The sequence below is a fragment of the Mesoplodon bidens genome, assembly GCF_964165515.1.
Source record: "Mesoplodon bidens genome assembly, chromosome: 2".
NCBI lineage: Eukaryota > Metazoa > Chordata > Mammalia > Artiodactyla > Ziphiidae > Mesoplodon > Mesoplodon bidens.
The window spans coordinates 126,070,715-126,084,875 of record NC_138177.1 but is presented as its reverse complement, the minus strand read 5'-3'; the positions used below and the strand labels follow the sequence as shown (position 1 = coordinate 126,084,875).

The 14,161-nt window shown below is 40.8% G+C and overlaps 1 protein-coding gene and 1 long non-coding RNA gene across 5 annotated transcripts in view; one reads left to right on the top strand and one right to left on the bottom strand.

The window, feature by feature from the left end:
• The window catches only part of LRRC7 (leucine rich repeat containing 7), a gene marked incomplete at its 3' end in the record, with an annotated part of 507,551 nt that overhangs the window by 364,237 nt on the left and 129,153 nt on the right, over positions 1-14,161 (top strand). The window contains exons 9-10 of the mRNA XM_081225604.1: positions 7,349-7,423; positions 13,884-14,028. Coding sequence (XP_081081730.1) covers positions 7,349-7,423; positions 13,884-14,028 — 220 coding nt within the window. The remainder of the gene's footprint in view (positions 1-7,348; positions 7,424-13,883; positions 14,029-14,161) is intronic.
• LOC308612841 overlaps positions 3,733-14,161 on the bottom strand; it is a 156,982-nt gene continuing 146,553 nt past the window's right edge. For all 4 annotated transcript variants that reach the window (XR_014015144.1, XR_014015145.1, XR_014015146.1 and 1 more), the window contains one exon: positions 3,733-4,069. This is a non-coding gene — a long non-coding RNA (uncharacterized lncRNA). The remainder of the gene's footprint in view (positions 4,070-14,161) is intronic.

Sequence of the window (14,161 nt, the reverse complement as noted above, 5' to 3'; positions counted from 1 at the left end):
TGCTTTTGCTGCATCCCATAGGTTTTGGGTCGTCGTGTCTCCATTGTCATTTGTTTCTAGGTATTTTTAAATTTCCTCTTTGATTTCTTCAGTGATCACTTTGTTATTAAGTAGTGTATTGTTTAGCCTCCATGTGTTTGTATTTTTTACAGCTCTTTTCCTGTAATTGATATCTAGTCTCATAGCATTGTGGTCGGAAAAGATACTTGATACAATTTCAATTTTCTTAAATTTACCAAGGCTTGATTTGTGACCCAAGATATGATCTATCCTGGAGAATGTTCCATGACCACTTGAGAAAAATGTGTATTCTGTTGTTTTGGGATGGAATGTCTTATATATATCAATTAAGTCCAACTTGTTTAATGTATCATTTAAAGCTTGTGTTTCCTTATTTATTTTCATTTTGGATGATCTGTCCATTGGTGAAAGTGGGGTGTTAAAGTCCCCTACTATGATTGTGTTACTGTCAATTTCTCCTTTTATGGCTGTTAGTATTTGCCTTATGTATTGAGGTGCTCCTATGTTGGGTGCATAAATATTTACAATTGTTATATCTTCTTGGATCGATCCCTTGATCATTAGGTAGTGTCCTTCTTTGTCTCTTCTAGTAGTCTTTATTTTAAAGTCTATTTTGTCTGATATGAGAATTGCTACTCCAGCTTTCTTTTGATTTCCATTTGCATGGAATATCTTTTTCCATCCCCTTACTTTCAGTCTGTATGTGTCTAGGTCTGAAGTGGGTCTCTTGTAGACAGCATATATATGGGTCTTGTTTTTGTATCCATTCAGCCAATCTGTGTCTTTTGGTGGGAGCATTTAGTCCATTTACATTTAAGGTAATTATCGATATGTATGTTCCTATTCCCATTTTCCTAATTGTTTTGGGTTTGTTATTGTAGGTGTTTTCCTTCTGTTGTGTTTCTTGCCTAGAGAAGTTCCTTTAGCATTTGTTGTAAAGCTGGTTTGGTGGTGCTGAACTCTCTCAGCTTTTGCTTGTCTGTAAACGTTTTAATTTCTCCATCAAATCTGAATGAGATCCTTGCTGGGTAGAGTAATCTTGGTTGCAGGTTTTTCTCCTTCATCACTTTAATTATGTCCTGCCACTCCCTTCTGGCTTGTAGAGTTTCTGCTGAGAGATCAGCTGTTATCCTGATGGGGATTCCCTTGTGTGTTATTTGTTGTTTTTGCCTTGCTGCTTTTTTTTTTTTTTTTTTTTTTTTTTTTTTTTTTTTTTTTTTTTGCGGTAGGCGGGCCTCTCACTGTTGTGGCCTCTCCCCTTGCAGAGCACAGGCTCCGGACGCACAGGCTCAGCAGCCATGGCTCACGGGCCCAGCCGCTCTGCGGCATGTGGGATCTTCCCAGACCGGGGCACGAACCCGTGTCCCCTGCATCGGCAGGCGGACTCTCAACCACTGCGCCACCAGGGAAGCCCTGCCTTGCTGCTTTTAATATTATTTCTTTGTGTTTAATTTTTGACAGTTTGATTAATATGTGTCTTGGCGTATTTCTCCTTGGATTTATTCTGTATGGGACTCTCTGTGCCTCCTGGACTTGATTAACTATTTCCTTTCCCATATTAGGGAAGTTTTCAACTATAATCTCTTCAAATATTTTCTCAGTCCCTTTCTTTTTCTCTTCTTCTTCTGGGACCCCTATAATTCGAATGTTGGTGTGTTTAATGTTGTCCCAGAGGTCTCTGAGACTGTCCTCTGTTCTTTTCATTCTTTTTTCTTTATTTTGCTCTGCAGCAGTTATTTCCACTATTTTATCTTCCACCTCACTTATCCGTTCTTCTGCCTCAGTTATTCTGCTATTGATCCCATCTAGAGTATTTTTTATTTCATTTATTGTGTTTTTAATCGATGCTTGATTCATCTTTAGTTCTTCTAGGTCCTTGTTAACTGTTTCTTGCATTTTGTCTATTCTATTTCCAAGATTTTGGATCTGGGAAATAGAATCTTGGATCATCTTTACCATCATTATTCTGAATTCTTTTTCAGGTAGACTGCCTATTACCTCTTCATTTGTTAGATCTGGTGGGTTTTTATCTTGCTCCTTCACCTGCTGTGTGTTTTTCTGTCTTCTCATTTTGCTTATGTTACTGTGTTTTGGGTCTCCTTTTTGCAGGCTGCCGGTTTGTAGTTCCCGTTGTTTTTGGTGTCTGTCCCCAGTGGCTAAGGGTGGTTTAGTGGGTTGTGTAGGCTTCCTGGTGGAGGGGACTAGTGCCTGTGTTCTGGTGGATGAGGCTGGATCTTGTCTTTCTGGTGGGCAGGTCCACGTCTGGTGGTGTGTTTTGGGGTGTCTGCGGACTTTTTATGATTTTAGGTCACCTCTCTGCTAATGGGTGGCGTTGTGTTCCTGTCTTGCTAGTTGTTTGGCATGGGGTGTCCAGCACTGTAGCTTGCTGGTCGTTGAGTGAAGCTGGGTGCTGGTGTTGAGATGGAGATCTCTGGAAGATTTTTGCCGTTTGATATTATGTGGAGCTGGGAGGTCTCTTGTGGACCAGTGTCCTGAAGTTGGCTCTCCCACCTCAGAGGCACAGCACTGACTCCGGGCTCCTCAATTTGGGATGATGTGTTGTCTATTCAGGTATTCCACAGATGCAGGGTACATCAAGTTGATTGTGGAGCTTTAATCCGCTGTTTCTGAGGCTGCTGGGAGAGGTTTCCCTTTCTCTGTTCTCACAGCTCCTGGGTCTCAGCTTTGGATTTGGCCCCGCCTCTGCGTGTAGGTCGCCGGAGGGCGTCTGTTCTTCGCTCAGACAGGACAGGGTTAAAGGAGCAGCCTCTTCGGGGACTCTGGCTCACTCAGGCCGGGCGGGAGGGAGGGGCACGGAGTGCGGGGCGAGCCTGCAGCGGCAGAGTTCGGCGTGACGTTGCACCAGCTCGAGGCGCGCCGTGCGTTCTCCCAGGGAAGCCGCCCCTGGATCCCGGGACCCCGGCAGTGGCGGGCTGCACAGGCTCCCGGAAGGGCGGTGTGGGCAGTGACCTGCGCTCGCACACAGGCTTCTTGGCGGCGGCAGCAGCAGCCCCAGCGTCCCACGCCCGTCACTGGGCTCCGCGCTTTCAGTCGCGACTCGCGCCCGTCTGTGGAGCCCCTTTAAGCAGCGCTCTTAATCCCCTCTCCTCGCGCACCAGGAAACCAAGAGGGAAGAAAAAGTCTCTTGCCTCTTCGGCAGCTCCAGAGTTTTCCCGGACTCCCTGCCGGCTAGCTGTGGCACATTAGCCCCCTTCAGGCTGAGTTCTCGCCGCCAGCCCCAGTCCTCTCTCTGCGCTCTGACCGAAGCCCGAGCCTCAGCTTCCAGCGCTGCGCGCCCCGGCGGGCGAGCAGACAAGCCTCTCGGGCTGGTGAGTGCCGCTCGGCACCGATCCTCTGTGTGGGGATCTCTCCGCTTTGCCCTACCCAGGTATGTGGGGAGTTTCTTGCCTTTTGGGAGGTCTGGGGTCTTCTGCCAGCGTTCAGTAGGTGTTCTGTAGGAGTTGTTCCACGTGTAGCTGTATTTCTGATCCACTTACTTATTCTTAACACAATTCTGTTCATTGGACTTTAATAACCCTTTACTCCTCTGGACTCCATTTCTTCTTGCCTTCTTCTGTAGTTTGCCCTTCTGTTACTGACCCTTTCGAGTCAGGCCCCAACAAGGGTCCTTCTGCTTGGTGTTGCTTGTGCCAATAGAATGAGACTGAATTTGGTTCCGAAGCAAAGGAAAGCTTTATTCTTTGATCAGAGAATGGAGAGGTGTGAGCTCGTGCCCTACAGCACAAGTTCTCCCCCACGGGCCGTGGGCTGAGCTGCTTTATAGGAGTCTCCTCATCAGGGCAGGGACAGCGTTCTCCTGTGTCTGGTTCAGCTGTGCTGCTTCCGGCAGTCACTCCAGATCACAGTGCTGGGTACAGTGTCTCTATACATGGCCCACTGCCGCCATTTTGGATTTCGGTATCATGCACAGCACTTCTGCACACGGCCTAGAGCTGAGGTGTTGGGCGCAGCTGTTTTGCACAAGAAACTCTAGTCTGAAGTGTGGGGGGCAAGGCCTCTGCACCCGGCACCCTATGAGCAAGTGAAACTAGACGAAGTACAAAGGGAAAAAAAAGGTTAGAATTTATTTTATTACCAGGATCTTATTTTTTTATTTCTTGGGAATTGTTAATGGGCTTTGCCAGCAGCACTTCCTGTTTTCAATTCTCAAGTGTTAGTGTTCCACAGGGCTCCTTCCTCGATCACCTGCACCTCTGAGTCCCTTCACATTCCCCATAGGGAGCTCATCCACATGGGTTTCTATTTCCACAAAATGCCTAAGTCGTACAACCTTAGCACAGACCTATTCCTTAAGCTTCAGATTTTAATAGCCACCTGATTTCTGGACATCTCCACCGGTGTCTCACAGGAACCTAAAGCTAATCATGATCAAAACTAAATTCAGCCTCTTTCATAAATCTGCTCCTACCTCCAAATTCTGCACCTCCATTGGTGGCACTACTAAGTACTGGGAAACTGGGGGCCATGCATCTTCTAAACGTTTTCTGAATCCAACTTCTCTTTATTCCTCATTATCTCTTTTATTACTAGTCCTAATAAGCTTTTCTGGTTTCTTTGCTTCCTTTTTCTACCAGGATAGAGTGATACATATAAAACATTGGTCTTCCAAAATCACTTTCCTTTAGAAAGTTTTTATGCTTCTAGACCATAAGGTAAAGTCCCATCTCCCTAACAAAACATGAGGCCTTCACAGACCGGCACCTTCTTTTGTTAGGCTCATTTTCTGCTACTTATTCCATTTTAAACTTGACAATCGTGTAAAGCAAACTGCCTGTTGTTACCATTCCTACACCATGCTGTTTCTCACCACTCTGCTTCTGGCTAAAATGTGTTTCCTCTCCTCTCCTCTCCTCTCTTCTGACCAGCTCCTTCACATCTCAGCTCCATGAATCCATGTCTGGTTTCCCTCAATACTAAAGCATATAGGTACCCCCTTCTTTATATTCCCATAATGTCATGTATTTGTTCTTTGTATGTTTGCTCAAGAAATAGACCATGGGTTTCTTGAAGGCAGAGACCATACCATGCATTATGACTCTAGTGCAGTGCCTGGAACCTAGAAGCTGCTTAATAAGTACTTACTGAATGAAGGGATAACTAAATTATGAAAGTACTATATACTCCTTCTTGTCATTCTTTTTCTCATATGGTGTCACTGTGTGGCAGGGGCAGTAGTGTTCACCAAATATTCCATGAATTCCTCCTACATTTCCCAGCCTTCCCTAAACTTAGGTCCTGGCCATATAAACAGTTCTGGACAATGAGCTATAAGCAGAAGTGATAAGTGTCACTTCCAGCCTGAGATCTTTAAGAGCAGTGGCTAGTTTTCCATAGTCGTTCCTGCTTTGGCTCTTTTGGAAGTCTTGATTTGCAGGTAACACAAGATCATGGGGGCAGAAAACCACATGGGACATATAGTGAGAGTAAGAAGTAATCCTGTTGTGTTAAGACACTGAGATTTCAGGATTAATTTGTTACCACAGCATAATCTAGTCCATCCTGAATAAGGCTCACTGTTTCAAGTTTATACACTAATCTCTATCTTATTACATACATAAAGTTGTGTTGAACTTATCCGGTATGCAACTCTTTCTCTTCTCCTAAGGTCTGCATGATGCCTGGGCTTAGAAAAATTGCATCATGTGACTGATGTTTTCCAGTAGTTCACTGCCTGTTCCCTACAATCTAAGTGACAGTGGAATATTTCCTACACAAAGTATCCCCCTGCACTTACTCATGCAGTCCTTTTTTTTCCCTGTCGTAACTTTAAGTTTTGATGCTTGTTATAAATGAAACTTCTCCCAGGAATAGTACCACGTTCCACTGCAATTGCAGGCTAAATGTATCAGAGACTATTGCCAAAGTAGTCCTGGAAGTCTCTGAAGTGTATTGTACTGACCCACAATTATCAATAGTCTAATAGTAACATTGATACAATTCCATTCTTTTCCACAAGTATTCTATCAAATACACTGGCTTTCCTAATTAGGTCTCAAATTTTATTAAACTATGGTTGTATCTTCTTTCAGTGATATTTTTTTCAGTTGGAAGAGACAAAAAAATCTGACTTCAGGTGTGGCTTAATTCTAGGCTTATATGATGTCATCAGGATCCATCTTTTAACTCAAACAGGCTTTTCCCCTTTCCTCGTGCCTGAAGCCCCCAGGGCTGTACCCTTCCAGTTTCAAATCCAGTAGGCAAGAGCAAGTCTTTTCCCCAGAAGTCCCAGTCAGAGAACCATTTCTTCTTATCTGCTCTGAATGGATCCTTGAGCCAAACCCTGTGGCCAGGTGAAGATAATGCACTAATTAGCTCAGGCCTTTGTCAGTTCCCTGAAGTGGTAAAAAGGATTCAACTTCAAGGGAAGCAGGTGGCCTTAGGGTGAGGGAGGGGATGATTTCTGAAAAGAAAACAGCAATAGGTCATCATAAATCAAGAAATGATGCTGACAGCAATAGCAACATCTATCTTCTCTATATAGTCTGCTGCCCAGGAGATAGAAGCTAGAGACAGCTTCTAGTTAGGGAGTTAAAGTGTTTCATTATGCACTGTAGGTTACACCTTGATTATATTATCTCTCTTTTTTCTCTGGACTTCTCTACATTATTCTTTTCTCCCATATGATGCCTTGTGTTTTAGTTATTTATATGCATTTGTCTCCCCAATTAGATCATCAGCTACTTCCAGGCAGGAACTGAGTTTGAATAACTGTGGATCGTGCACTGTGTGTTCCACGTAGTAGGCATCCTCACTATTCAACAACTAATTATTTGTTGAGTAAATGAAAATATAAGAAATGAGTGGGTTTATACTATTATCACATCATGGTAATGTAATGCCTGGGAGAGGGGCGAGGGGGGGAGATGTTTGTGTGTATGGTGTTAATACACACATATGATCAAAACCTACTATTTACCAAGTATCATGGCAAACAATGGGGATATGAGGATACAGTGATTAAAAACCAAACATTACTCTGCCCTTCAAAAACTTATACTCTAGTGAAGAAGACAGAGTAGAGTATAATAAATACTACAAAGGATAATTGTAGGGTGTTAAGGGAGAGTAATAGATTTTAACTTTTATTATTGTTGTTCTGATTGTTTCCACATAAATTCTAGGTTGGCTACCTCAGGGATTACCAGTTTTGCTGGAAGAGGTCTGTTAAACTTGGAATTTTTTAGAGGATTAACACTAGATTCCCAAATCAAAGCTCCAGATCCAAGAAATTACATGTTATATTGTGACGAGAAAAGAGTAATTTAGTTTTCTTCTCCTCTCTCTTTTCTCCCTACTCCTCTCCTAGCCTGAAGTTATGGATCAAATACAAAATTTAAGAGAGCTGTGGATGGATAATAATGCATTGCAAGTGCTACCTGGGGTATGTAAGTTTTTATTATTCCATGTTGTCTAGCATCTATGTTGTATGTTAATTATAACTGATAATGATTAATCTTACATCTTAAATCCCAGTGTTTTCATTTCAAAGTTAAACATTTGTTAGGAGTGTTCCGTCATCAAGTGTTTTTCACTAATTTGTTTTTTTAATATTTCATATAACTTTTATGAGTGTTATAGATGTGTAAAATGTATGAAATTTTTTCTTATTCTCTTAGGAGTATATTTTTCATCTCCTTCCCTATTTACTGTTTTTCAAAAGCTGAAAAGTTCACATTGTTAAATGAAAAACAATGCTATACATAATACCAAGTCTTAGTTTTATAAAATCAACCTTCTTGTAGGTAACTAGATAATGGTTTCTGCTCATATTGTTAGAGCTCTTGCACAAAATAAATCTCTCTCTCTTGGTTCAGGTGATTTCCAATAGAACGCATTTGAGTTTTTTTGAAAAAGGCAAGGAGCATAAATTGTTAAAAATAGAAAGTTAAACTAGAATCGATTTTTCTTCTCAAATAACAGAAAATCCAACAATACCTCCTGAAAAGTAGGTTTATCAGTCAACTCATTGAGTGTGACTATTCATTCCTTTTTCATCCAGTGAAAGAATGGCTTTCCATAAAACACTGCTTCTTACCACTCATAATACGTGCACTTGAATATAAGCATGTACACACACACACACACCACCACCACCACCAACAACAACCACAAGGGTCTCTGGTGAAAGCCAACTCTAAACTCCTTGCATTGGACTAAGAAGCCAGGGCAGCTGGTTGTGTAATAATTCTTCAGTCACTGAGGTTTAGATGTGTATTCCCAAAGTCAAACTTATTCCTTGTTTGAATTAACATTTAAAATTTTTTTAAAATTTTTGCAAAAGCAACAAGAACAGGAAGCTTAGTCTCTTTTGAACAAGGATGGGACCACATAAAGAAGAAAATATGACAAAAGATTAGGGAAAAATACTTTCTCCTCTCACCAAAGGAATACATTTCTACTATCATCACAAATGCAAAACAGAAAAGCATGCATGTTTTCTATTTATTGATTTATTCAAAAACCATTTGAAACCACACATATACCTCTATGAACTAGAAACCATGTTAATGTCAGGGTTACAAAAATTAATATACTCAATGACCTTGAATATATTTGTTTGAGGGGCTCACATATAACATGAGAGACAAATCTGTATTCCACTACACATAGCAGAGACTGATTTGTATCATATTCAAGGTATGTACAAACCCTGGGGCAACAAGTAAGACAGTGATCAATCCCTTATGCAAATACTGAGGAATCAGAATGTATGTCTAGTTGGAAAAGTTTATATCTGCTTCTTCAATGTATTCGTTTATTCAAAAACACTTACATAGCATTTATCATGGGCTAAGCACTATCTAGATATTTTACAAATGATTCACCAAATTCTCACAGCAACCCTGTGAAGCAGATTTATTACCAACCCCATGTTATAGATGAGGAAACTGAAACAGAAAGAGTAAGTAACTGGGCCAAGGTCACACAGCCAGTAAATGGTGGATCTGTAATTCATACCAGCTCCAGAGGCTTTTGTTCCTCTGATGCTCCAAAATTCTGTTGCTATAGAATCAATAGAAGGTATAAATGAGAATTAGGGTCATCTTACTTTTCACAGTTACTCCATTCCCAAAATCCAACCTTGGAAATCAACTCAGACCTCTAATTCCTTAGTTAGTGTATTATTTAAATGGAAAAGTAGTGATTAAATCTTCTGTAAAACAGTGCTGCCTAATTTTTTTCTGCTTCAAAAGTAGATTTTTTATTATATACTGCCAAGTTTAAGTGGATTTCTCACTTTAGTTAGTACACTTAATTCCACATTTTGTGATGCTCTTTGTGGGAATACCCCACACCTCCCTACCCTAAACAGGCATGGTTTTTTTAATGTCCAGTGTTGGCAATTAGTTTTTATGCAATTACCTAGAAATGCTTGACTTTGAAAGGTTAATCTTGAATGCAGTCTTCAGCCCATGTCTGTCAGTTTCACAGGATGATTAATCCTAAATATTTAGTGTTATAAAACAGAGGTCCCCAACCCCTGGGCCATGGACCGGTACCGTTCCATGGCCTGTTAGGAACCAAGCCACACAGCAGGAGGTGAGCAGTGGGTGAGCGAGTGAAGCTTCATCTGTATTTACAGCCTCTCCCCATCGCTGGCATTACCGCCTGACCTCCGCCTCCTGTCAGATCAGCAGCGACATTAGATTCTCATAGGGGCACAAACCCTACTGTGAACTGAGCATGTGAGAGATCTAGGTTGCGAGCTCATTATGAGAATCTAAGGCCTGATGATCTGAGGTGGAGCTGAGGCAGTGATGCTAGCTCTGGGGAGCAGCTGCAAATACAGATCATCATTAGCAGGGAGGTTTGACTGCACAGAGATCATAATAAATCGATTGCTTGCAGACTCATATCAAAACCCAATCAGTGAGTGGCAAGTGAAAACAAGCTCAGGGCTCCCACTGATTCTGCATTATGGTGAGTTGTATAATTATTTCATTATATATTACAATGTAATAATAATAGAAATAAAGTGCACAACAAATGTAATGCTCTTGAATCATCCCCAAACCATCCTCCCTCCCCCACCCCGGTCTGTGGAAAAATTGTCTTCCATGAAACCAATCCCTGGTGCCAAAAAGGTTGGGGACTGCTGTCATAAGACACAGGGAAAAAAGCAAGTTCCTTTTTATTTTTAGTTCATGTACCAAAATACATTAAGCTAATATACTTTTTAAATACTTTTGGAAGCCTGGGCTTTCATTTTTCCACTGTTTTTCATAAATCAGAGAAGCAAATAGATAATGATCAAAAATTAGTTTGCTACATAGCTCTGTCTTGTGGCCATCACTCTAAGATCAATCAACCAAAATATGACTAAACAGCAAACTCCAATATCTTCTTTTGCTTGTGATGGCTTCCACATTTTATTTGTTGTCCACCACTCACCTGTAGGCCCCTCTATGTTCAGAGAGATGTTGGAGCAACATTTAGCATCCTCAAGAACTCTGAGACATTGGGCCTTAAAGGCCTTTAACACTCCAGGCTACTATTGCTTTTATAAGATATTTGAAAGTAAGGGTTTAGAAAGACAAAAATAAACACCAAATTGTTATTTTGCTTCCGAAAAAAGATATTTAGAAACTTCACACCAAAATATTTACTGAGTTTGCTGGAGATAGCAATTCAGGAAGCTTCAAAGAGAAAAGAAATTTTCTCATCATAATGAAACAAAGAAATAAATATACACACACATAGACACATAATCACATATATTATTCTTTCTATGCTCATCAGAAGAGATGAGCTAAGGTAACATAATAGTTCCTTGGGGTGGAGAGCTATAAGTAAAGTGACAGTATTTTTCCAAGGAACATATTTCTAGGCATGAGGAGAAACTCAGTCCCGTGGCCTGACTCACCCAGAGTACCCAGTTCCGAGCCTAGCAACTATTCACCTGTTCTAAGACTGTGTTCGCCCTCTGCCCACATGGGGAACTGGAGGAGCAGGGCTAGAGATGTGAGTTGAGTTAATTAAGGCGTCAGTCAGAAAGTGCTAATGTAATCGGTAGGCTTTGTAGTCTGAATTCCAGTAAAAACGAGTTTGAATTTTAGCTCCACCCCTTATTAATGGGGCAACTTTGGAATGCTACTTGTAGTATATCCTGTCATGCATCATCATCCTGAATGAACTCCCCAGCTTCTGGGCATTCTGCTTGCAGCTCTCCATCCTCTTCAGGAATTGCCTCAGCTGAGAGAACTTTCTCATGCAGGGTTACACCCCTATTCCAGGAGACCTGCAGCCAGTGATCAATCAAATAAGACTCTGAAGGCCTGGCCCCTTCCCTGCTACTTCAACACTATTTGAAGGGTCAGCTGAGGAATTCCTCAAAACTTCATCATAACCCACCTTCATCTGTCCAATCCTGCTTCCTTCCTTCCCTCTTTCTTTCCCCTGGTATTAATTCCAAGAATCTCTCTCATAAATTTCTCTTTGTCTCCAGTTCTTAGGGAAACCAGCATGTGACATTACTTAACCTCTAAGCTTTATTTAATGTGTGTCCAAGTGCAGATTCTGATTCAATAGGTCTGAAGTGGGTCTGGATTCCACATTTCTGACAAACATTGGTTGTACCAATGCTGCTGCTGTGTAAAACATGTTCTGAGCAGCAAGAATATAAAGTATTATGTCAAGTAATATGTATAAAGTACTTAGCACAGTGCCAAGTGTGTGCTTGCATAATAAATTTGTTTATGTAATATTTATGTGTTTATACTCTGTCAAATAAGTAGAGACAGTATAGTAAATTGTATACAGGTAGACCAACAAGCAGATGACCCATTGAACACAGATATATTTGGGGCATTTATTTGCAAATCATGCCCTTAAAGAAAAGGAAAATGAAGGGTTTTATCTTGCTCTAATTCCCATAGTACATGTCCAAGCTAAACAATCACTATTCACTCCCTGTGCAATGTATGACCTGATTCTTCCCCTGTCCTCAGTAATCAGTTACTAATCCAATCATTTCACATCTAAATTTTTCTCAATCCATCCCCTCTTCATCCTCACTTCTGCTGCCTTAACTCAGGTCCCTTTCATCTCCTCAGCTAAACTGCTTCCAAATCCTTCTAATCCTTTCAGATCTACTCTAACCCCAGTCATGAATCTTCCCTTCACATTTCCCTGAAGTCATTATTTCAAAACACAAATCTGATTATGTCATTCACCATCTTAAAAGCTTTGAATAGCTCTCCTTGCCTATAAGATAGAGATCACGTAATCCTCACATGACAGGCAAGGCCGTTTAACAGCTGGCTTCTTATGATGCTTAATTTCATCACTGTATTCAGTGACGTTGAATCTCCCACTCTCCCTCAAACACACCACGCTTCCTCACACTTCTCTGCGCTGTTCTCTCTTCCAGGTACAGTTTCTCCTTTTCTTGACAGCAGTGTCTTCCAGGCAATTTGCATCCCTTTGTTTCTAGGGCATTCTCTACATGCTTTTTTTATTGTACATATCATAGGGTATTATAGTTATTTATTTGACAGTTTCCTTCACTGCTATAAGCACCTTAAAGACTTTATCTATATCATGACAAGTCTCTTCGCTCACATAGCTGACTTATTCATGATTGTTCTCCAGTATATAACAAAAGCCCTGGTACATAGTAGATCCTCAAAAGAACAAAAGGACTGTTGAATGAACAAATTGATTCTGAGTAGTAAGATGAAGTCCAAATCACGATTTAATATGTTTCTTATGCATTTGAAATTGTAAGAATCAGAATGTCAGCATATGTTGTTTAGGTGGCAACTTTTTTCCTTTCTTTTCCTTACTTCCTTTTTCTTTCTTTCTTTCAATTTACTTAATTCTACAGCAACTTTGAGATTATTGCTGCTATTTTTTTTTTTTTTTTTTGCGGTACGTGGGCCTCTCACTGTTGTGGCCTCTCCCGTTGAGGAGCACAGGCTCCGGATGCACAGGCTCAGAGGCCATGGCTCACGGGCCCAGCCACTCCGTGGCATGTGGGACCTTCCCGGACCAGGGCATGAACCCACGTCCCCTGCATCAGCAGGCAGACTCTCAACCAATGCGCCACGAGGGAAGCCCATTTGCTGCTACCTTTTAACATATTGTCTCTATTGGGAGATATATTCACATATCATAAAATTTACCCATTTAAAGTATACAGTTCAATGGTTTTCAAAACACTCACATAATTGAACAGGCATCACCACAATCTAATTTTGAACATTTCCATCACCACTGAAAGAAACATTAGCAGTTACTCCCTTCCTCTTGACCTTTCAGCCTCTAGCAATCCTTATCTACTTTCTGACTCCATAGATTTGTCTATTCTGGACAATTCATATAAATGGAATCATACAATAGGTGGTCTTTTGTGACTGGCATCTTTCACTGCATGTTTCAAGGTTCAGCCATTTTGTAGCATGTATCGCTACTTTATTGCTCTTTATTGCTAAATAATACTGCAGCTTATGGATATACCACATTTTGTTTAACTGTTCATCACTTGATGGACATTGGGTTGTTTCCACTTTTTGCCTGTTGTGAATAACACTGCTTTGAACATTTGTGTTTCTTTGTGGATGTATATTTCATTCTTGAGTATGTACCTAGGGATTTCTGGGTCATATGGAAACTCTATGTTTAATATTTTGAGAAATGGCCAAACTGTTTTCCAAAGTGGCTGTATAATTTTACATTCCTCCTAGAAATGTATGAGGGTTATGGTTTCTCCACATTCTCACCAAAACTTGTTATTGTTGCATTTGCTTTTAAAATTAATTTATAGTGTTGTGGTTTTTACAACTTTAAAATATTTCCTGAAAGTTTCTCTACTAACCCTGAGTTTATGCAATGTCATCAAGTCTATAGGGAAGTTAAAGACGTTGGTATACCTGGATATGTCAAAAAACAGAATAGAAACGGTTGACATGGACATTTCTGGATGTGAAGCCCTGGAGGACCTCTTACTGTCATCCAATATGTTGCAACAGTTGCCTGACTCTATAGGTGAGAACATAATATCTCATCACGAATGTTTATGTCAAATATACTGTTTTCTATAGCTCATTCACAGATGTAGGGTATATACTCTTAGCATAATATTAATAAATTAGCATGATCATTATTCAAGGTGATAAAA